Source organism: Hylobates moloch, unplaced genomic scaffold (assembly GCF_009828535.3).
Source record: "Hylobates moloch isolate HMO894 unplaced genomic scaffold, HMol_V3 SCAFFOLD_18, whole genome shotgun sequence".
Lineage (NCBI taxonomy): Eukaryota > Metazoa > Chordata > Mammalia > Primates > Hylobatidae > Hylobates > Hylobates moloch.
This window is the reverse complement of record NW_026652293.1, coordinates 12,470,050-12,492,426: the sequence shown is the minus strand read 5'-3', so window position 1 is coordinate 12,492,426 and position 22,377 is coordinate 12,470,050. Positions and strand designations below refer to the sequence as shown.

General features: G+C 52.5%; 1 protein-coding gene across 1 annotated transcript in view; it reads left to right on the top strand.

Moving 5' to 3' along the window:
- PKP1 (plakophilin 1) overlaps positions 1–16,284 on the top strand; it is a 57,905-nt gene extending 41,621 nt beyond the window's left edge. The window contains exons 6-16 of the mRNA XM_032137009.2: positions 531–675; positions 1,611–1,818; positions 2,659–2,836; positions 4,307–4,421; positions 6,015–6,170; positions 7,041–7,217; positions 8,473–8,626; positions 8,988–9,174; positions 9,801–9,885; positions 12,056–12,162; positions 13,371–16,284. Of these exons, the coding sequence (XP_031992900.1) occupies positions 531–675; positions 1,611–1,818; positions 2,659–2,836; positions 4,307–4,421; positions 6,015–6,170; positions 7,041–7,217; positions 8,473–8,626; positions 8,988–9,174; positions 9,801–9,885; positions 12,056–12,130 (1,480 nt within the window). The 3' untranslated portion in view covers positions 12,131–12,162; positions 13,371–16,284. The remainder of the gene's footprint in view (positions 1–530; positions 676–1,610; positions 1,819–2,658; positions 2,837–4,306; positions 4,422–6,014; positions 6,171–7,040; positions 7,218–8,472; positions 8,627–8,987; positions 9,175–9,800; positions 9,886–12,055; positions 12,163–13,370) is intronic.
- The last annotated feature ends 6,093 nt before the right edge of the window (positions 16,285–22,377 follow it).

The following is a 22,377-nucleotide window of genomic DNA, read 5'->3' as shown; positions in this document are numbered from 1 at the left end:
GGGTAGATGTGAAAATTTTTGTGTAAGAGCCAGCTGGACTTGGGAATGGATAGATGGATGGATGGATGGATGGATGGATGGATGGATGGATGGATGGATGGACAGATGGATGGATGGATGGATGGATGGATGGATGGATGGATGGATGGATGGATGGAATCATGGCCATCGTCTTCCATTTTCCTAATACCAGGCACAAACAAGAGAGATGGCAAGGTGGGTGGGAAGCTTCCCCTCAGGGAATAGAGAGGAGTTTTTCCTCAGTGCAGAGATAACATACCTGCTTGGACATTAACTGTGACCAGGGGCTCACTATTCTCACATGGAGCAAATCCAGTGGGTGTAGCCTTCCCTCCTCTGGAGGAGAGGAGCCATTCCCAGGGGTATTCTCTAAGTGGGCCTGGGCTGCCTTGTTCTGGCTCTCCAGAGGGCAGATGAGGCTGTGGCAGCTTACTGTGCCGGAATTCTGAGCTCCCTCAGCAGGGCTCCCAGCCCACCCTGTAACCACCCCTACTGCCCATTCTTCACAGGATCTGCAGTGAAGACATCGAGTGCAGTGGGCTGACCATCCCCAAGGCTGTGCAGTACCTGAGCTCCCAGGATGAGAAGTACCAAGCCATTGGGGCCTATTACATCCAGCATACCTGCTTCCAGGATGAATCTGCCAAGCAACAGGTAGCTGGCTGCATACCTTCCTCCTTGGTGGGCCTGCGCAGGGCCTGGGTGTGTCAGCCTGACTCTACTTTTAGAGATGGGTGGGGGCATCTGCAATTGGCTTCTTCTTGCCCTGCCTAGCTGCCAGGGGCCTTCTCATTGCCCAAGGTTAGAGCTGGGCATCTTAACTTTCTGTAGAGCAAAGCCTTCTGTTTAAGTGGACATTAGGCAGGTACACTTCCTCCATTGGTCATGGAAGAGACACTTCAATACCAACCACGGGTTCAACAGAAACGCCCTTTCTCAAATCCCACTAAAGAACATGACTGCTACCCACCTCTCGACTCCTGCCTTCCTACCTGCTTCCTCTCTCCCACTCCCCTTCTCTGTCCAGGCATCTTACGATAGAAGACAGGGCCTGTTGATGCCTCCAAAGCTTTGCTGGCAGGAAGGACACTACAGGGCTCTTCAGTTCAGCCCAAGGATGTAGTGTCAGAAATGTGTTTCCCAGAGTCCCGGATAAGTTTGTATCTGTTTCTATGTCTGTGTTGCGCTTTAGGGTTTTGAAATGTATTTACATCCACTTTCTTATCAGGTCCTCACCATCTTTCTCCAGAGGAAGAAAGCAGGACTCAGGAAAGAGGAGGGACCCTCGCTGAGGGTCTCCCAGCTAGGATATGGGAGCTAGGATATGGGAGCTAGGATATGGGAGCTAGGATATGGGAGCTAGGATATGGGAGCTAGGATATGGGAGCTAGGATCTGAGTCCAGGTCTTTTGCCTCCTGGTCTGGGTCAGTTATCATGACCTCACACTGCTTATTTATTTTAGTTGACTTGAATATTTCTGAACTGTTAGATTTTTTTGGTCTGAAAAAAAAAATCAGCTTTGAGTAGAGAATGACTAGGTCAGCCTCATCTCCCTTGACCAGGCAGTGTGGCGACTCTCTTGTGGCAGGTCTATCAGCTGGGAGGCATCTGCAAGCTGGTGGACCTCCTCCGCAGCCCCAACCAGAACGTCCAGCAGGCCGCGGCAGGGGCCCTGCGCAACCTGGTGTTCAGGAGCACCACCAACAAGCTGGAGACCCGGAGACAGAATGGGATCCGCGAGGCAGTCAGCCTCCTGAGGAGAACCGGGAACGCCGAGATCCAGAAGCAGCTGACCGGTAGGATGCCACGGCCACTGAGAGCCAGCGTGGGGGCTGTGCAGGGCCACTGGCTATGGCCCCAGGCTGGGGTGCAAGCCAGTCTCTCCAGGCTGGGCCAAGACACAGCTGTGCAGATTTGGCCCAGGGCTAATATCCTGAGAGTTTAGTGACACTGGCCTTGGCCCAATTAGGGGTGTCCAGAGGGTGACCTTGGGTGGTGTGCACACACACAAGGGGTCAACATCTTTTTGAGGTTAAAGAGCAAAAGGAGGAAGGCTGATGTCCAGGCAAGATCCATATTCCACAAGCCCTGGGATTCCCAGGTGATGGAAAGAGAGTAAGACTGAGGGGAGAAGGGGTTAACAGGTCTTAAGCAACTACCCTGTGTTCAAGAAATATGGTAGGCACTCAAGGTGGGGGGCACAAGAGGAAGAAGTCACCGTGAAGACCTAGAATTGGACTGGGAAGATCAGACCATGTACAGAGTAACAACTGATAAGTATTTCTGGCATAACTTTTAGATGGAAAAGAGACAGCATTAGAAGATTCCAAGTGCTAAAATTTATACTAAAAACCACTGATCAATCAAACGTTTTTTGATCACTTTCCACATGCATAATTTTGGCCTTGACAGAGAACTCTGAGATGTTCCCTGCCCTCAAGGAACCTTCAGTCTGGTTGGGGCATTGAGAAATAGCCTCATGACACTGACAGACAATAGGTTCTATAGACCAGGGCTACCTGGAAGGTGACATTTCAGTAGGGCCCACTTGCTAGAGTCCAGGCTGAGGCTGTTACCTCGGCCCCTAGGGCATCCTGAGCCTGGCACAAATTGGGTTGATGGTCTCTGACCCCCAGGGCTGCTCTGGAACCTGTCTTCCACTGATGAGCTGAAGGAGGAGCTCATTGCCGACGCCCTGCCTGTTCTGGCCGACCGCGTCATCATTCCCTTCTCTGGCTGGTGTGATGGCAATAGCAACATGTCCCGGGAAGTGGTGGACCCTGAGGTCTTCTTCAATGCCACAGGCTGCTTGAGGTGAGAGAAGAGGGCACATGGGGTCTTTTTGTCCCAGCCTTGGGCCCTTCCCCAGGCAGCCCCATCTCAGCCAACATTCAGCCAGTGCATAGAAAATAACAGACAACCCGGCACTCGCTCTTATGGGCAGGCTCCAAGACACAGGGACTCAGGCTTTCCTAACTTCTGTGGATCTGGATAAGGCCCAGTACCCTACCACCCCCTTTGAGAGGATGCAGTGGACATTAGTCAGGAATCTGAGCGTGGAAATGCCTGGATCTGAACATCCAAACTGGTTCAACCATTTCCCTCCTCCACCCCATGAAAAAATGCATTTCTTGTGCTATCTTGAAGAGTGTTCTTTTAGACAAAAGTCTACCGATGGGTTGCTAATGAGTCACTTCCCAGCTGTGGTGTTAAAACCGTTTGCCATGTTCATTGGCATGAATATGGCACTGCTTCGCCCAAAGTTGCCTAAGTTCCGTACCAGGGTGTGGCAAAGCCCCTGTGGGGCTGGCGGGAGGGCTTGTTCTAGAAGCAGAGGTTTACAAGCTGGCGAAAGGGGTGGGTGTGGAGGGGTGGCTGGCACAGGGCTTGGAACCCTGGAGCAGGATCCCTTTTAGGGTCTTTAATGGGGTTAGTCTTGCTTTAATGGGGTTTGTCTTTCCCAACTCTTGAGAATCCCCCCAGAGTGGTGGGTGCAGCTGGCATGTGCCTCTGTGTCTCAACTTGTGTTTCTCCCTGCCAGCCTCCGCTATCAGCCTCCAGGAAGCAGAGAGGCTGGGGAGATGAAAAGTGAGGGTAATTAAGAGTTTTATGGGGTTGATGTGCTACTGGTAGCAACAGCAGCCACACCCCACCTGCACCAGGCTGATGAGCCCACATTGCTTGGGGATGAGCCCAGATTGCTTGGGAGTGAGCCTACTGCTAGGGGCAGAACATAGCTTGGGTGGAGAGGGAGCTTCTGGTGCCCAGCCCGGCCACCCCCCCCAGCTCCACTTCTGATCCAGCATCAACAGGGCTTCTTCTTGCCCCAGAGAAAGAGACTGGGCATGCGGGAGCTTCTGGCTCTTGTTCCCCAAAGGGCCACTAGTAGCAGGGTGTGAGCCTTGGGCTGCAGCTGCAGAGGGACCATTGCCACATGGAGCCATTGCCAGTTATAAAGTTACTGGGCAGAGTGAAGGAGGAGAAGAACTCAGTGCACATGAGACCTCATTTCAGCCTCAGCCAGGGCCAGGCAGAATTGGCTAAGTGGTTTCTCTTTCCTTCCTTTTTCATTTCTTCCTCTCTTCATTCCTTTCCTCCTTTTCCTCTTCTCCTTCCTTCCTTCTACCACACCTTCCAATCTCCACCCCGTCGTCTCCTCTCTGCCCTCCCCTCTCCTGCCTGTTCTCTCTCCTGCCTATCCCCCACCACACTCTCTTGTCCCCACCTTCCCCGTTCTCTCTTCCCCCTTTCTCTGCCCTCTCCCACCCTCTGTTCTCTCTCCAGGAACCTGAGCTCGGCCGATGCAGGCCGCCAGACCATGCGTAACTACTCAGGGCTCATTGACTCCCTCATGGCCTATGTCCAGAACTGTGTAGCGGCCAGCCGCTGTGATGACAAGGTGAGTGCATCCCCTGGTGGCACCCCGACCCCTAGGCCCAGCTGCCTACATTTTCTGGGTGCCTTTGAGGCCTGGCCCGGTGACAAGACAGGAGCACAGAGTCAGGGGTGGTAGAAGAGGCATCTGGATGCAGGGCCCAGTGGTGGCTACAGGGGTGGGCTCTGGGGACAGCGTGCCCATGCACATCCACTCTCCCTCACTTAGAAGCGGAGTAGATGCAGCTGCTTCCCTAATCTCTCTGCTCCCCGGTTCACTCTTCACTCTAATGGAAATGGTCATAATCATATCAACCTCAAGGGTTGTCTGAAAGGCTCAATTAGTTAATAAGCAAAACGCGAAGAGGGCCTGGCACAGAGGAAGCTCCCAGCGAGCATCTGCTGGCTGTGCTTCATTGGTGGTGCCGAGCCGTGTCCTGTGGACCCGAGCCCTGCCCCACAGCCCAGAGGAATCCATACTGGTGCCCCCAGGGCTTAGTGTCCCCCCTGAGATGAGGCTCCTTCTGCCACTGCTATCTTCCCACTGCCTCCCAGAAAAGCCACTGGCAGAGTCACCTTGCTGCCCTCTCTGGACTTCTGGACACACAGCACAGACAAACAGAAAGAAAAAAAACTGTGGAGGGCAGATAAACAGAAGGCTAAGATGTTCCCACCATGGCAGGACAGTGGCTCAGGAGATAGTGAGGTCCAGCAGGCTCCAGATCACCAGGGAACTGGCTGGCATCACAGCACCTGGGTTCTCAGCACAGTTGCCGTGAGGAGGGATTTTATCTCCTGCTCCCTCCACTGGAAGCAACAGCAAGGTCGCAGAGGAGAGCCTTGTCGCTGGGCTGCTCAGCATGCTTCCAAAGGGCAAGATGCTTTTCTGCTTTGGGCGCAATATCCCCAAAACCTGTGTAACCCCAAGCCGTGGAAGTCAGATTCCTTTAGAACCCAGCAAGGGCCAAATATCCTTAGGAGGGTAAATCTGCTGCCCCCAAACCCTAGTCCTGGAGGTTTGCCAAAGGAGATTGACAAAGATCTGGGCCCAGCTGCCATGATGAAGCCCCGGGCTCCAGGTGTTGCTGTGTTTTGTGTGGACTTAGCACTGCTGACATTGACAGCTAAGGACTGGCCACAGGAAGAAGGAATGATGGGAGCACTAGATGACTTCGGAATCTAGAGGCATGGGGCTTCTTCTGGAGGAGTTTGTTCTGGGAAAAAAAGACACATTCTTCAATATCCCAGTCTTCCCATTGGCATGTTGTCCATAGCAGTCCTACCACACACTAGGCCCTGTGATAAGTCCTTTCTCTGTATCATCTTCCAAATAGCCTAGTGAAGTGGATAATTGTAGTCCCATTTTACAGTTGAGATAGCTGAGGCCCAGAGAAGTGAGGCCAGTGAAGTTCATGCAGCCAGGAAATGACATATTCAAACTCAGGTCCCAGAGGTGGCCCTGGAAGACTTCCCAGGCTGAGAGTGTGGTGGTGCCTGCGCTCATCGTTCCCGATGCAGCGCAGGTGCCTCTGCTCTCTTATTAGCTAGGGTAGGTGGTAGGCCAGGAGCCTGTCGGGCTGGGCAGAGGCTCAGGCCCATGCCTCTCCTTGGTCCCCAGTCTGTGGAAAACTGCATGTGTGTTCTGCACAACCTCTCCTACCGCCTGGACGCCGAGGTGCCCACCCGCTACCGCCAGCTGGAGTATAATGCCCGCAACGCCTACACCGAGAAGTCCTCCACTGGCTGCTTCAGCAACAAGAGTGACAAGATGATGGTGAGTACAGCATCAGCAGGGCCAGGGCCTGCCCCATCAAGCACCCCACCAGGAGCCACTGCCTCATCTGCCCTTTCCTCTGGGCCCTCCTGGAGCCTGAAGCCAGCCCTAAGGGACAGGCCCATGCTGACACCTTGGCCTGGGGCTCAGGGTGCACTCCGGGAGCTGGGTAGAGGCCATTCATCTTGCACAAGGGGGAATCTGTTCTTGGAACTGTAGGGGCTCAGACCACCTTAGAGGTCAAAAACTCCAGCCCTCTGTTTGCGGGCCTTGGTCTTTCTTCCTGTATAATGAGTCAAGTCTCCCCCATCTTCTCCCTTGCCCTTGAGGATCTGAGGAGAGCCAGAACTCTCACCCTTTCTGGCCTTGGTTCCCACCATCTCCTGAGCCCTCCCAGGTTTCCCCAGAAACCAGGAATGGGTTGTCAGGCCTCCTTCACTGGGCCCAGCTGTGGAATCCAGGTCTCAGGTCACCCTCGTTGGCCCAGGGTGGGTCAAACCTACTGTCTGAGTCTGGAAGAGGAGGAAGCATCATGATGGGAGAGCCCAAAGCAGCCCCACATATCTGGAAGGTTTGGGCCAAGGCTGCCCTGGAACACAGCTCCCAAGATGCCAGGATGCTCTCTTCTCCCACATCCTGGGACAGTCTGGGGGACCATGGCCCATTTCTGCATCCCATGAAGCTGCTGCAGTGCATAGAGGAAAGGGGTGCAGTGGGGTTGTCCTAGGCTCCCTGCCTCCTCAGGCGCTTCCTCAGCTCGCCCTATCTGGAACCACGACCCTGAGGCTGGGCGGACGGGGACAGAATGCCCGGGTTGTGTCCTCTCACGAGGCTCCCCACTGACCCCCCTGACTTGCTGTTTATCCTCAGAACAACAACTATGACTGCCCCCTGCCGGAGGAAGAGACCAACCCCAAGGGCAGCGGCTGGTTGTATCATTCAGATGCCATCCGCACCTACCTGAACCTCATGGGCAAGAGCAAGAAAGATGCCACCCTGGAGGCCTGTGCGGGTGCCCTGCAGAACCTGACGGCCAGCAAGGGGCTGGTGAGTGGGGCTGTACCTTCTCTCCCTCAGCAGCCCCATCCTCCAGCCACCATCCAGGCTCTGCTCCCTCCTTTTCCCCCCAGCTTGTCCCCTGGCTTCGGAGCCTCCCATGAGCAGAGTGCCTGGCATATGCTGGGCTCTGGGCTGGGCACTGGGGAAACACCCCTGCCCTTTAGGAGATGCTGGGGGGTGCAGAGTGGGTGGGCCCACTGATGCTGGATTCTGTCCATGCCCACACAATCCCCCTGGCCACATGGTTCCTGGTCCCCGGCTGGCCTCCTGGGCTCTGCTTGAGGTCGGGGAATGGGGTGGAGAAGGTGTTTGGCAAAAGGAGTTTCCCATTTGTTGAACTGACAAAGGTGGAAAAACAGGGTTTGGGGTCCAAGCAGGTCCAGAGAAGATGTGACAGAATCCGGGCAGATGTTGAGGCCAAATGTATGTAGCTTGGAGGGCACAGTGGTATGGGGCAGAGCCAGAGGAAACCTGTTTGCAATCAAGAAGAGTTGAGATGGGCCAGGCGGCCAACTGTTCTTCAGTTTTACTTAGGACAAGGGAACCGAGCAGCAGCAGCAGCACTAGAGTAGACCGAGGGCAGAGAACTTCCCTGGCTGTGAGGAGTGAGGCTGGGCAGTTCTGAGAACGCCAAACCCACCTAGACTTGTTACACCCAGGATGGCTATGTTGCTTAGAGGCCTGGGCGAACTGGCCTACCTTTAGGGGACCCCAGTTCTCTCTCCATGTGGGCCCAGACCCTTTCTTAGCCCCTTTTCTCAGACGAGCCCTCAACAAATATGTGTTGGATTCTAAAGAGGTAGGAAAGTTGGAAGAAGATGGCCAGATGTTTAATTGACAAATACCCTTGACCATATAGTTTCACATGGGCAGATAGTGTGGGGAAACATAATGGGGGCAGCGCTGAGACAGTGGGGTGAGAGAGCAGCACTGGACGCTTGGGTTACTCTAGAAGCTGACTCTGGGTCACTGTGAGTAGGGGAAATGAGACTTCCCTCTCTCCACCCATCTGGGCTGCAGGCTGATCCAGGAGACGGGATCAGGGCTGGGAAAGGGGAGGTGCATGTTAGCCTAGGTTTCTGTAGTTGCCCACATGTGAGCAGATTTTTGTGTCTGCTAGTGCTTCCAATGTGAAAGAGAAAGGGTTCTGGGATGTCTGCCTTTGGGGCTCCTTGCCCCTTTCTGCCTGCCATGGTGCCTGGGAAGCCACAAGCTAGCTCATCATCTACTCCTTCTCTCTTAGATGTCCAGTGGCATGAGCCAATTGATCGGGCTGAAGGAAAAGGGCCTGCCACAAATTGCCCGCCTCCTGCAATCTGGCAACTCTGATGTGGTGCGGTCCGGAGCCTCCCTCCTGAGCAACATGTCCCGCCACCCTCTGCTGCACAGAGTGATGGGTAAGGTCCCTCTCTCTCCTCCCCCTCTAGCTAAGACATGGCAGGCTCCCTGCAATTCAAAGCCTGCTTGAAGGTCATCCTTTAAGCCATTCCCTGGGATGAACATTCCAGGAAAGGAAGCTGGCCAAAGACAGGTGTGCAGACAGGAGGGGGGAGCCTGTCACGTGAGGGCTGGGAGCAGATCTGCAAAAGTCCTACCTGGGTCTCTGAGCCCTGAGTTGGAGCTGCCAGGAAGCCCTGAGGGCCACCTGGCTCAGAGCCTGGCAGAAGGCTATCCAAGAGTGTGGCCCCAGAGGGAACCCCTCAGCCCTTCCTTCCCCAGTCATCCTGACCCTGTGCCCCAAACTCCTTCCTCTCTCAGGGAACCAGGTGTTCCCAGAGGTGACCAGGCTCCTCACCAGCCACACTGGCAATACCAGCAACTCCGAAGACATCTTGTCCTCAGCCTGCTACACCGTGAGGAACCTGATGGCCTCACAGCCACAGCTGGCCAAGCAGTACTTTTCCAGCAGCATGCTCAACAACATCATCAACCTGTGCCGCAGCAGGTGGGCGGGGGGGTGCTCCCACGGGCCGCACCCCAGTCAGAGCCCCTCCTCACCCTGCACAGCAGGAGGCAGTCCTGCAGCTCTCCGTGGAGCAGGGGAAGCACCCAGGACAGGGAGAGCCAGGGATGGGGGAGGCTTGAATGGAGGAGAAGTTCCAGAAGCCGAGAGTGCATGGAGAGAAGGGTCCAGCATCCAGGCCCCAGGGCTGCACAGAGGGAAGAGGCAACACACTTCCTGGCTGGGGGACTCGGGGGCACAAGGTCCTCAGAGGGCCAGCAGGAGGCATGGGGCAGCAGGTCCAACTGAATAGGGACTTTATCCTGCTCTGTGGGGCTCCCTCTTCCACAGACAAGGCTGGGGACTGGAGTGGAAGAGCACTGCCACCTCATGGCCCCTAAGGAGAGTCCTGGGGTGCTCTAAGTGGGCAGGGGCATGGGGTTGTGCCCACTGGGTAGGGTGACCAGGCTCACCACACCCCAATGGGGCTCCTCTCTTTTGCACACCGGAGGCCTCCTCTGAGGCCTCCCCTGTGTCCAGGCCCTGGCAGTGGGGGTGGGAGGGAAGAGGGTGTTCCTTCTCACACCTCCTGGAATCTCATCTCACAAATGCGCTTTTCACCTGCCCAGTGCCTCACCCAAGGCTGCAGAAGCTGCCCGGCTTCTCCTGTCTGACATGTGGTCCAGCAAGGAACTGCAGGGTGTCCTCAGACAGGTAAGAGCCCAGGACATCATCCTCTTCTGAGGTTCTTCCTGCTCATGAGTAGAGGGACTGGCATATGCTGGGCTCTGGGCTGGGCACTAGAGAAATGCCCCTGCCCTTCGGGACAGTCTGAGAAACAAAGACAGCGTCTACGTGAAAATGAATGTGATGAACATTCTGATCAAGTCTCTGGGCTCTGAGATCTGCGAGGGGTGCTGAGAACATGGAGGGCAGAGGAAATCAAGGAAATGTGTGAGAGGCCTGGGGTGGGATCCTTTAGGAGCAAACTGAAAAGCAGAGTGGACAAAAAGCACACAAGTCTTTTGAGGGCATGGGGTGCGCTCCAGCTAGAAAAGTAGGTTTGGGCTAGGTTGCAAAACCCTTCTAATTTCAGACTGAAGCGCTTGGACTTGTACCTTTGGCACTGGGGAGCCATTCAAAGTTTTGAATAGAGGGTCTCATGATCAAAGCAGCACCAAAGCTCACCCTGTGAGCAAGGCAGGGTGGGCTGAGAAGCCTGGAGGCTGCTGTCCTTGTCCTGTGGTGACCTTGGCCTCCTCTCTGTCCTCCACCCCTCCCCACCTAGCCAGGTACAGAATCCTCTAGGGTATAAGGTCTTGTTGTATGACATCTTCACGTGGCCCCTTCTTTCCCATTCCTCAGTGATAAGCATGGACATAAAGGACAGGAGGCAAAAGAAACGGAGCAGTGGGGCTCATTAGGCTGGAGATTTTAGCTTGGAGACTATGGTTACATTCACAAAGACAGATCAGATGGGGAGAGCCTGAGAAGGCATGGTGTCCAAAGATGGTTGGGGAAATCTGAAGGTCACAGCAAAGGGTGGCCCTTGTTCTCCATGTGACAATCCAGAGCTCCTTTCCAACAGCACTGCAGTGAAGATGGGCTTGGCAAATGGCAGCTGCCAGATAGACAAAGGGAGACGACGAGGCAGGTAAGGAGGAGTGGTGAGAGCTTCTTCCCACTGTGTAATGGTGGTCCAAAGCATTCAGCTTACCCCAAAACACAAACAGAGTCCACTCCCGGCCTAAGACACACAAAGAATCCACTGACATCGCTCTCGGTGGGAATTCCCTTCTACACATGCCTTTGGGAACCAGCGTCCCCATTCAGTCTCCACTCCTCCCTCCAGCTGTGCTTGACAACCGTCCTGGGCATGATCTGGTTGGTGCTTCTGTTCTCAAAGGGCCTTCACATCCATCATGCATTGAGTTGTCACAAGCACAGGTGAGACAGGCCACATGGCTTGTGTCCATTTTGCTGAATAGGGAATCAGGGTCCAAGGAGTTTGTCTTGATTCAGAGTCAGGGCATGAGCCGTGCTCAACAGGAATGAGCATGCCAATCTGCAGAAGAAAAATGGCATCACGTAATACATGCCCAAAGACAGGAGGAGCAGGGCTTCGAACCAGCTGCTGTTTCGGATCCCCTATGCCATCTCCCCTCCTGTTCCCACAGGTCGGTGATGGCTGGCTTGGCTCTCAGAGCTCAGGGCTGGCAGCAGGACCCTCTTTTCAGGAGCACCTGGGCCTATTGCTGCATTCAAATCTGGCTGTCCACATTCACCTGGAAGCATGTATTAGGCACCTGCTGTATGCTGGGAGAAATAACAGGAACAAGACTCACTCTCCATCCAGCAGGCGCTCAGGGGCTAGTGGGATCGGAGGTGGAGAACAGAGAAGTAAACAGAACCTTCTAGCACAGCGGCTTCTTACCAGTGCCAGCCCCCTGCTCCTGTGTTGGAGAAACACTGGGCATGTCCTCTCTGCCCAAGAGCTCTTGTCAGAATTGTTTAAAAAAAGAAAAGATAGAGATGGTCAGAGGCAAGAACAATTGACAACTCCTCTAATCTGATTTTGATTGTTGCTCTGTTTAAAAAATAATACTAGCCTAAATCCTCATGCCTTGACTCAGGTTTCTGAAAATGCAAGTAGGAAATTCAAATGTGTCAGTGGAAGTTGAAACACATTTCACCGACTCATGGAGAGTTATGATGTTTGGTTGCACAGTTACTGAGGCCAGTTTTCGCCCGGACACATGTACTTAGTGATAAGAGAGAGGCTATGTGAGCCGAGGTTGCTCTGGGAGGGCAGTGGGCAGTGTCTGACCCCACAGCAAGCCCCACACAGTTTTGTGTCATTTGGTTACTGTTTCTCCCTTTGCAGCAAGGTTTCGATAAGAACATGCTGGGAACCTTAGCTGGGGCCAACAGCCTCAGGAACTTCACCTCCCGATTCTAAGAAGAGGCTGTCCAAGCAGGTTAGGCTTGCAGGTAAGAATCGCCCCACCCTCAGGGCAAGGGATGCCTCTGGGACCACTGCAACAGCCTCAGCCAGTCTCAGAGACAGGGGCTAGGCCTGTGCTCCCAGGGACACAGAAGCATCCTTTTGCCTGGCTCTGGACAACACAAGCAGTTGTGTAGACTGCTTGGCTGGGGGCGTAGGTTGTCCCACCCTCAGGACGTTAGGGGTGTATAATGTCCTAGGAGTTTCAGAGGGGTCAGAGGGTCTGGGCAGGACTGCTAGGTACGAATGTGTGGGTTGTACACTGAACAACACAGGTGGTCCCCTTCACATGGACTACAGTGAGTTCTACAATATGGATAACTGGAGTTCTAGAATATGTCATTCTGGGCTTGGCCATCCACAGCTCACTTTTTTATCCTTTTATAATTCACTTTCCAGTCTCTGCACATGCCCAGTATGGACAAGCTTATTTCCAGCTGATGATTCTAGGCCCCAGAAACTCAGAACTAATCCTATGACAAAGGCTTGCAAGTCTTAGTGTTCATTGGAATCATATGGGTTGCTTGCTAAAATGCACACACTTGGCCCAACCCCAGCTATTCTGACTCAATAGCCCTGCAGTGGGATCCAGGAAAGTCTATTTTTAAACAAGCGTCTAAAGTGTTTCTGATGCAGGTAAACTGGGAATCACAAATAGATACTCCAGCCAGATGTCATCACCCCTAGAGACGGGCCTCAGAGGCAGCCCAGCATGGAGCCATCTGCAAATAGCCTGGGATCAAGACAGGGTCTCCTGAGCTGAGGGGGACCTCTTAGCCAGGCTGTCTGCCAGCACCCCCCACCCCAATCCCTGGTGGAGAGAGAGGACTGTAACTTTGGTCTGGATGAAGGTTAGATAAGACTTCAGATATCCTCTCCTGGTAAACGAGCTGCAACAACTTGAAGGCGGAAAAGGGCAAAGAGATTCGGTTTGGCAAATCCTTAATGAACACCACCTTCTTGCTTAGTGAGGAACACGGTGGGCAGGGGACAGTGTGGCAGGACGGCAGACAAAGCTGACAAGCTTCTGAATCCACAGGGCAACCTATAAATGTGTCTGGGCAGCCCTGAATCCAGTCTCAGGCCAGGGCACACTTGAGGGCCGATGTGAGAAGAGGGTGGCGGTACAGGTTGGGCTTGTGGTGTGGAAACATCTCATTGTAAACACTAACTGGAGGACTTTCTCCTTTTCCAGGAAGATATGACCCAGCTGAGAAGCCCTCAGGCCTCGCTGGATGGGGTTTTCTGTCCATCCTGTGCAGTATTTGGAAAAGTTCACAAGAAACTGAGAAGAAACCTAAAAACTGTGGATAATGGAAATATTTTTAGATTTTTTTTCCTTGGGGGAACTGGTACGCAATGGGGGTTAGGGAGGTTGTGGGGGGCTTTCTTGAGTTAAACGGGCTTACACGTGATGTCAATATTTCTTCCTCTGAGAAATGGTATATATATGTGTATAATGTAAGTGTGTGCATGCATGTGCGCGTGTGTGTGTGTGTGTGTGAGTGTCTTAAAGCATAACCACAAACTGCAAAAAGCTAGGTAAGCTATTTTGTTGCAGCTCATGAGGTGGTGAAAAGGACTCTCCTGTGTTTGTTACTCATAGGCAAGGACAACATGTGCTTTTTGGTGAGCTGCTCATAGTTCCTGAAATGTATGGTGCCAGGGCAAGGGGGCCATCACTGCAGTCAGGTCCTCAGAGGAGTCCTGCAGGCTTCCTACCAGCAGTCTCTGGGGGTGCAGGAGTAACTGGGGCTGGGCCAGCCTCCCCACTTACGAGGCTGCTTTCCAGGAAGGGAGGTCTGGTGTATCTCATGGGAAAATCTGGTGTGTCTGCAATGCCACCCCTCCAGCAGCGCCACAAGAACTGAGGTTGGGCAGGTTTGGGGTTCCAGAGGACAGCAGGACACTCTTGCATACTTTGCCAAACGAGGGCTGCTCAGGGGAGTAGGAGCTGAAAGATAGTGCCTGCCACCCTCTTGGGCTGTGTGCCCATCAGAGCAGGCTCAGCCTGCAAAGGCCCTGCATTCAGAGGTCTTGTAATCTACTTGTTGCAGTAGAAAGAAGGTAAAAAATGATTTTTTTAAGCAAAGCTATTTTATTGCAGCTCTTTCCCAAGAGCTGTTCTGGGAACGGCTGGTCTTCATATTCCCAGTGGAGAGGGGAACAGGTGGGGCTGGGCATATACCTATTCCGGCTTCTAGTGGGATGGAGTTGGGGTATAGAAATTAACCAGGAAGATGTTTCCACCAAGTCTGCTGTAAGTCAAGTGAGGGAGTGTTTGGGGTCCCAGGAGACTTGGTAGGGGGGGAGTTTGGGTAGACTAGGAAAGGAAAGTGCCATATCAGGGTACCGGCAAGCCCACATCCCAGCCAGGGGCCATGCCCCACTTCCCCTGACCCCAGCTGTCCTGTCTCCACTCTGCGAAACCCACAGGGGATGTGATAAACAGGGCTATTAGGGGCATCAGCCACATTGAGACCCCAGACTCTGTGCACTTCAGATGAGCAGTAGCAGGAGGACTCCCGAGGGCCTTATGAGAAAACCTGTGTGGACAACCCTTGGTGTACACTAAGACAGAGCAGAGCCCAGCACTCCCAAGCCTTCCTCCTTCCAGCCTCTACCTCTATGCTAGCATTGCTGGTGTTAGAGAGGAATTAACTTCCTGGTCTGTGCCCTTCTCTAGAAGAATATAAGATGCTCCTCCTCCTCACCCCTTCTCAGCCTCCTCCCAAGTCTCTTCCTCTTCTGCACCACCCCCGAGTCCCAACCCACCTCTTGCCCCAGCAGTCAGGCTAGAAAACACCGATGTGGACTCAGTATGACAACTGAGATGGGGGAAGCCAGACATGTGAGGACGCTGTCCTCTGAGAGGTGTCCCCGGCCATTAGCCAGCTGTGCTGTGGTGCTGTGGTGCTGTGGGTCTGTCACACCCTCCCTTGCTTCTGCTCACACTGGGAGGCCCACTCCTGGCTCACCTCTCCCTCTCAGGGAGCCACGTGGGAGCCTGGATCCCTGGACTGTCCTGGGCATAGGTTTCAGGGGCCTCCTTTGTTGTCATCAGAACCCAGAGGAATTCTTCTCCTCAAAAATATTTATGGCATACCAATCTGTGCTGGGCAGTGCCCTAAGCACTTAGACTACATTAGGGAAGAACACAGACCACATCCCTGTCCTCATGCGGCTTATGTTTTCCTGGAGGAAAGCGGAGACACAAGTCCTTGGCTTTAGGGCTCCCCCGGGTGGGGGCTGTGCAGTCCGGTCAGGGCGGAAGAGGAAATGCACCACTGCATGTGAACCTTACCAGCTCAGGCGGATGCCCTGTCCCCTTAGCACTACCCTGGCCTCCTGCCTCCCCTCGCCTCATGTTCCTCCCACCTCCAAAGAATGAAGAGCCCCATGGGCCCAGCCCCCGCCCTGGGAACCAGGCAACCTTCCAGACCTCAGGGGCTGAGGCAGACAGTTACGGCAGGCCTGACTTGGGTGACATTGCCCATTCCCTCTGAGGCCAGATCAGGTCACCCGGGCCTGTCACTTTGAGAGGGGCAAAACTGAGAGGGGCTTTTCCTAGAGAAAGAGAGCAAGGAGTTTGCCAGGCTTCATGTAGCCGACACATGTCTCAGGAGTTTAAGTCCACATAGGCCTCACACTACCAGGGCCAATGCCCAAAATAAGAAGTTCCAATTTGGGGCCAAATGAGGAAGGACACAGACTCTGCCCCCACCCTGACCCTGGGATCTCCTGTGCTGGTGGCCAATGACAAATCCAGTCATTGGCCACCAGCCACCTCTGCAGTGGGGACCACACTAGCAGCCCTGACTCCACACTCCTCCTGGGGACCCAAGAGGCAGTGTTGCTGTCTGCGTGTCCACCTCGGAATCTGGCTGAGCTGGCTGGGAGGACCAAGACTGTGGTTGGGGTGGGCAGGGAAGGGAAGCCGGGGGCTGCTGTGAGGGATCTTGGAGCTTCCCTATAGCCCACCCTCCCCTTGCTTCGTGTTTGTAGAGGAACCTTGTGCTGGCCAGGCCCAGTTTCCTTGTGTGATACACTAATGTATTTGCTTTTTTTGGAAATAGAGAATATCAATAAATGGCTAGTGTTTCTTTGAACTTTTTCGAGGAGTGGATTCTTTGGGGTGCTGTTGAGGGATGAAGGGGCTACTCATTTCCTTCCATGATCTCCTCTTACCTTGTACCAGGCAAGGACTGAGAATGCCACCCGGGGGCACAGGGACAGCGCTATCCATGGACACCTGCTCTACAGCAGCACATCGAGCCTCACCGCAGCTCCATGACACTAGGATTGCTGTCCTGATTTTTAAAATAAGTAAAGCGAGACAGGAAAGGAACAAATACCCCCAGGGTCACACAGCTTGTAAATGTCCCCAAGCCTGAACCCATCCAGGTGGGGCATCTGTAGGAAAGAGAAATTCAAAGACGAAGTTCAAGGAGTTGGTGTTTTTTTAGTTTTATTTATTTACTTTTTGAGACAGGGGTTTTGCTCTGTTGCCCAGGCTGGAGTACAGGGATGAGATCATGGCTCAAAGAGGGCTCAACCTCCCAGGCTCAAGCAATCCTCCCAGCTAAGGCTCCTAACTATGGGTCTCACTATGTTGCCCAGGCTGGTCTCGAACTCCTGGACTCAAGTGATCCTTCTGCCTTCGCCTCTCAAAGCACTGGGATTACAGGCATGAGCCACTGTGCCCAGCTGGAGCTGATGTTTATTGAATACCTATTCTACCAGGGTTTTGTATTGCGTGCTGGAGGGTCACAAAAACAAAGGATGTGATGGGCCCCAACCTCAGAAGTCTCATAAGGGACAAGACAAGCATAAGGAAACTGAAGCATGTGTAGTAAATTCCAAGTAATGGTGTGGACATAACCACCGTGGGCCATCAGTGCCAGTCAGGGCCACCTGGGTGGAGAAGGTCAGGATGCTTGGGGAAGGGCTGAATGTGAGCTTTTCCCAATTTGAAAGGGTGGTGACTGGCAAGGCCTCTCTACTACAGCCCATGGCCCTGACCTCCTGGACCATCCCACAGTTTAGTAATGTCCAGAGAGTTCAGAGAGAAGGAGCTGTACCACAGACAGAAGAAGATGGCCTATCTGTGGCCTGGACTGTTAAATACACGAGGCCTGGGACATCCAAAAAATGTTTTGAGACCTGAAAAATATGTATTGGCTCCAAAATGTAAGATCAAGTTACAAATTTACAATCAACAAATGTTTAGATTGCTAAGCTTTCATTGGAATATAGCATGCATGCAGAAACATGTACAACTGAAAATGCATGCAGCTCAATGAAGCTTCACAAATGAATAGCACCCAGACTGAGAAACAGAACATTACCAGCACCCAAAACCCTGCTCAGACCCCTTCAGGTCACTGTCCTCCTCCCCAAGGGTGGCCACTGTCCTGACTTCTAACACCGTAGATTAATATTGCCTATTTTTGAACTTTATATAAAGGAAGTCAACAGTAAGTCTATTTTTATGTCTGGCTATTTTATCTCAACAATATGTTTGCAAGATTCATTCATTCCTATTCATGTTCCTACCACTGCCATATAATAATCTATGTGTAATTATGCTACAATGCAAAATTCAATATTACATCACCACCATTGTTACATCTATTATTTATAAACAACTGGAAACAATTTGCGGATTAGTTGTCTCACTTCCTAAAAATTCCCACATGTGATATAATTACTGGGAAATTACAACTAACAGTAAAGAAGTTAGATTTTATGTGGGATGTGGGTGCACTTAATGTGTAGGAGCGCCAAAAAGCTACAGAAGTATTAATTCAGCTGTCCCTGGCCAAGCGGGTGGCAGGTCCTCTGGCCCCTTCAGAGGACTGTCCAGTGAGAGCAAAAGGGTCCAGGAACAGATGGGCAAGACCAAACTGGGAGGCACCAGGAGCAGCTGGCAGCCTAAGCTGTGGCAAGGAAAAGGTCTCATGGTGCTGGAGGCTGAGTCTCCCAGACTCCATGTCAGGCTACCTCCAGGTCTCTCTACCCTGAGCCCCAAAGCCATTTTCTCCTGTTGCCTTTGGAAGTATTCTGGCCTGGAACCCGATTCTCTCCACGAGAGATAAAGCATTCATTGTGCATCATTTTTGGAATGGAGTGCGTTCTGTTGTCCAACACAGTTGGAGAAAAGAGTGAACAGAAGTCGTTGATAATAACAATAGTCTTTCTACTTGAGGGGGCCACACATTAACCCCTTTCACTTTCAAAGCCTTAGGGTGTTGGTTTGCTGTTTTGATCTTTACTTCATTGTAGTGAGACAGGCAGAGCCCAGAGTATTACATTTCAATTTACAGATGAGGAAACTTAGACCCAAAGAGAGAAAGTGACTTGCGCAGAGTCACGTAGCAAGTTTGTGGCAGAACCAAGCCTGAGACTCAGGCCTCCTGTGTCCCAGCCCAAGTCTGCTCTGGTCAACTCGCGTGAGGCTGCCCAGCTGTCAAAGTGTTAAAACATGTTCAGAGAGGCCTGACACAAAGGCGATACTGTGCATAACCAAATCTTTAATGAATCAGAAGCTCACAGCACCTTGAGGCATCATAAGATTACACATCTTATGAGCTGTGGTTGCTGTGCAGACATGCCAATAAATGAAGAGTTCTGATAGATGGAATATCAGATGCCAGAAACTACAGTGTGGTTCATCTAGTCTGGGGCTGGTGGTTTGGTTGATTAGAATATGGAGGTAATGAGGCCAGGGCCACAGAGTGAAAAATACCTCAAGGACTCCTGCCGGTATCCTCCACCCTAACCCGTCATCCTGCAGACCTCGGCAGAGTGTGAACGTCACCAAGTGACATACCAGTCTCTCTGGGAAGCATGTCAAAGCTGACAAGCCCCACTGATGGTGGATCAGCAGAGATATCCCATATACAGAAAGGATTTCAGGCTTCTGGCATTCCTAAACCCTCTAGTTGGCCCATTAAGAAGTTTTATGGCTGCTGAATTAATTTTTAAAATTTCTAAAAAGCATTTCAGCATTTACCAAGTGGTTCTAAATCTCTGGGGTATAAATGTCACCCTCTGCACACAAGGTCATTAAAATCCTGCTTTCTACCCGTCTCTCAGAAAGGAAATGTCAACCAGGTCTCCAAGGCCAGTGGGGCCCACGCTGGGCCCATGTGTGTTGTTCTGGATCCCTTTAGGCTCACCTGGCTGCATTCTGGGGCCAGAGTTTTCCTGGAGGATGGCAGGGCTGTGGGGGACAACATACAAGAACGACTACCTATTCTGTGACCCCCGTGGGGGTGGGAACTGACGTGCATGAATGACCTTATATCTCTATCCGGATGCTGCAAAGTAGGTGGGATCGTTCCCATTTCACAGATAGGGAAACTATGATTCAGAGGTGGAGAAACTTTTTCAAGGTCATACAACTGGTAGGTGATGGATTCAGATTTTGAACCAGGTCTGAGACCAAGGGTGGTGCTCCTCTCCCTTCTCTATAGCTGCCATCTAGACAGCAGTTGCCAACCATTAGGTTGGCTCCAAAACTGCCCTCTAATGACTCCAACCTGAGACCATGGTGCCCCGCTGAGCCTTCTGTAACCAGTGTTCGAAAACAGAACAAGCACCTGTACCCCAGACATATACTCCTCATGTTTTCTTTTTAATTCAAGAAACGTCTGGGAAAAAAATTCTTGTCCTCTTCCAAAAGTTGAGAGGTCAAGGCAAAAATACTCTACACTCACCTCCTCCTCTGAACTGAGAAAGCCGTTTTCCAGACAGCCCATCTACCGGCCACTCTTGAATCTGAAAGGAGTCACGTCTTGCCCAATCTCTCTACTTCTTTTTCTCTTGCCCGCTCAGAGCTGGTCCTGCCTGGTCCCCTTATCTGTCTGGTTTTGAGCACTCCTGGGGGCAGAGCCTTTATTCTTGGCCCCAACCAACCAGATATCCTTGATGGCGGACCACTGGCAGACTGCAGAGTGTGGGGCTGTAGCCACAGGTGCTGGGGGCTGGGAGACAGGCTGGCGGGGAACAGGCTGGCTTGGTGGCATGCTGGACCCACCATCCAGCATCGGGGATCTGCTGTGTGGAGCTGGCCTGCGTCAGGGTCACAGACTGTCAGAGTGGAATGGCCAAGGAGCACTCCTCAGCAGGCGATACCCACCCACTTTCCAACCACAAAATCCTTCGGGTAAGCCACACTGGCATGGGGAGACAGAGGCAGCCCGGGTGGAAAAGACTTGGGGCAAGAGCTCCACCTGCCCACTCCCTTTCTGCCCAGGAGTGGGATCCTCAGAACCCCAGGCTCCGAGGAGCTGTGGAGAAACCGCTGGTCTAGTCCAACTCCCTCACTTTGCAGGTGAGGAATTGAGGCCCGGAGAAGGAAAGTAACTTGCAGGGGTCACAAAGCAGCACTAGGAGCAAGGCCAGGCCCCTTCTCCTACACCACCCTCCGCTCTTTCTTACAAGTCCGCCTCCTCTCCCCACTGGACTAACTGCACCTCTGGATGCTCCATAGGCCCTGCTGGAGCCCTGATGTAACAGCCGGCACCTGGGTGGTTGGTACAGCCACTTTCTGCACTGGACTGTGAGCTCCCTGAGGGCAGGGACCCAAGCAGTGTCTGGCACAGGGAAGGAACTGGATATTTATTCTTTTAAGTGAACAAGGAAGACAGGGATGGAAAGGGGAACTGGCAAATAAAAGAAGAGAAACATTTTCTTGTCTGGTGTACAACCAACCAAAGAGAATGAGGAGGAACAGCCAGTGATGTGAAAGGCCAATCAGGAGACTGTGGCATCTGGAAGACAAGGGAAGAAAGTGTGCCTAGATGGAGGGAGGGCCCGGCTGTGTGGGATGGTCCTGATGAGCACACAGGATGAAGAAACATGGGACTCTCTAAACACAGGGGGAGTTCACACACACACAGATAGAGCCCTACACTCACACACACACACAACCACAATGCTGCTGGAGGGATCTGACAGCACCTGGCACTGTGGGCACAGAGCAGAGGCTTGGTAAGGACCAGTGTCCCTATATGATGAGTAGGGCTCTTCTTGAAGGCCCCAGCTTTGGTGACCAGGACTCCGCAGGGGAGAGATTGAGGCCAAGTATTCCCACATCCTAAAAAGAGTCTAGATTAATTGGGGCCACACACATTTGATTAAAGATCCAAGGGCTTTTGAACGATGGGACTAGGCCAGGCATAGTGGTTTATGTCTAATCCCAGCACTTTGAGAGGCTGAGGTGGGTGGATCACCTGAGGTAGGGAGTTCGAGACCAGCCTGACCAACATGGAGAAACCTCGTCTCTACTAAAAATACAAAATTAGCCGGGCGTGGAGGGGCATGCCTGTAATCCCAGCTACTCAAGAGGCTGAGGCAAGATAATCGCTTGAACCTGGAAGGTGGAGGTTGCAGTGAGCTGAGATTGCACCCTTGCACTCCAGCCTGGACAACAAGAGCGAAACTCTGTCTCAAAAAGAAAAAAAAAGACCCAAAAGGGCTTTTGCATGATGAGACTAGGCCAGGCATGGTGGTTCACATCTAATCCCAGCATTCTGGGAGGCCAAGGCGGGAGGTTGCTTGAGCCCAGGAGTTCAAGACCAGCCTGGGCAACATAATGAGATCCCACCTCCAAAACAAAACAAAACAAAACAAAACACCATGAGACTGGATGAGATGACCAACGTCATGGGGACAGATAGAATAGAGAAGAGCTTCAAAGGCGGCGGACAACCAACCAAAGAGAATGAGGAGGAACAGCCAGTGATGTGAAAGCCAATCAGGAGAGTGTGGCCTCTGGAAGCCAAGGGGAAGAAAGTGTGCCTAGATGGAGGGAGGGCCCGGCTGTGTGGGATGGTGCTGATGAGCACACAGGATAAAGGCAGAGCTGACAATTGGATTCACGATTCTTTTATTTCCTCCTCCATCCTTTCTGCTCTTTTAGGTAAAATTTAGATACAGTGAAATGCACAAATCTTAAGTGTACCATTCGATAGATTTTGACAAATGCAGACGTCTCTGCAATCCAAAGTTCTATCGAAATATAGAACATGTCATCACCTCAGAAAGTCCCCTCATGCATTTTCCCAGTCAACAATCCCCCTTCCCGCTAAGAGGCCACCACTGTTCTGCTTTTTTCATGACAGATTAATTTTGCCAGATTTTTAAAAATGTAATATTTGGGAGACCGAGGAGGGTGGATCACGAGGTCAGGAGAT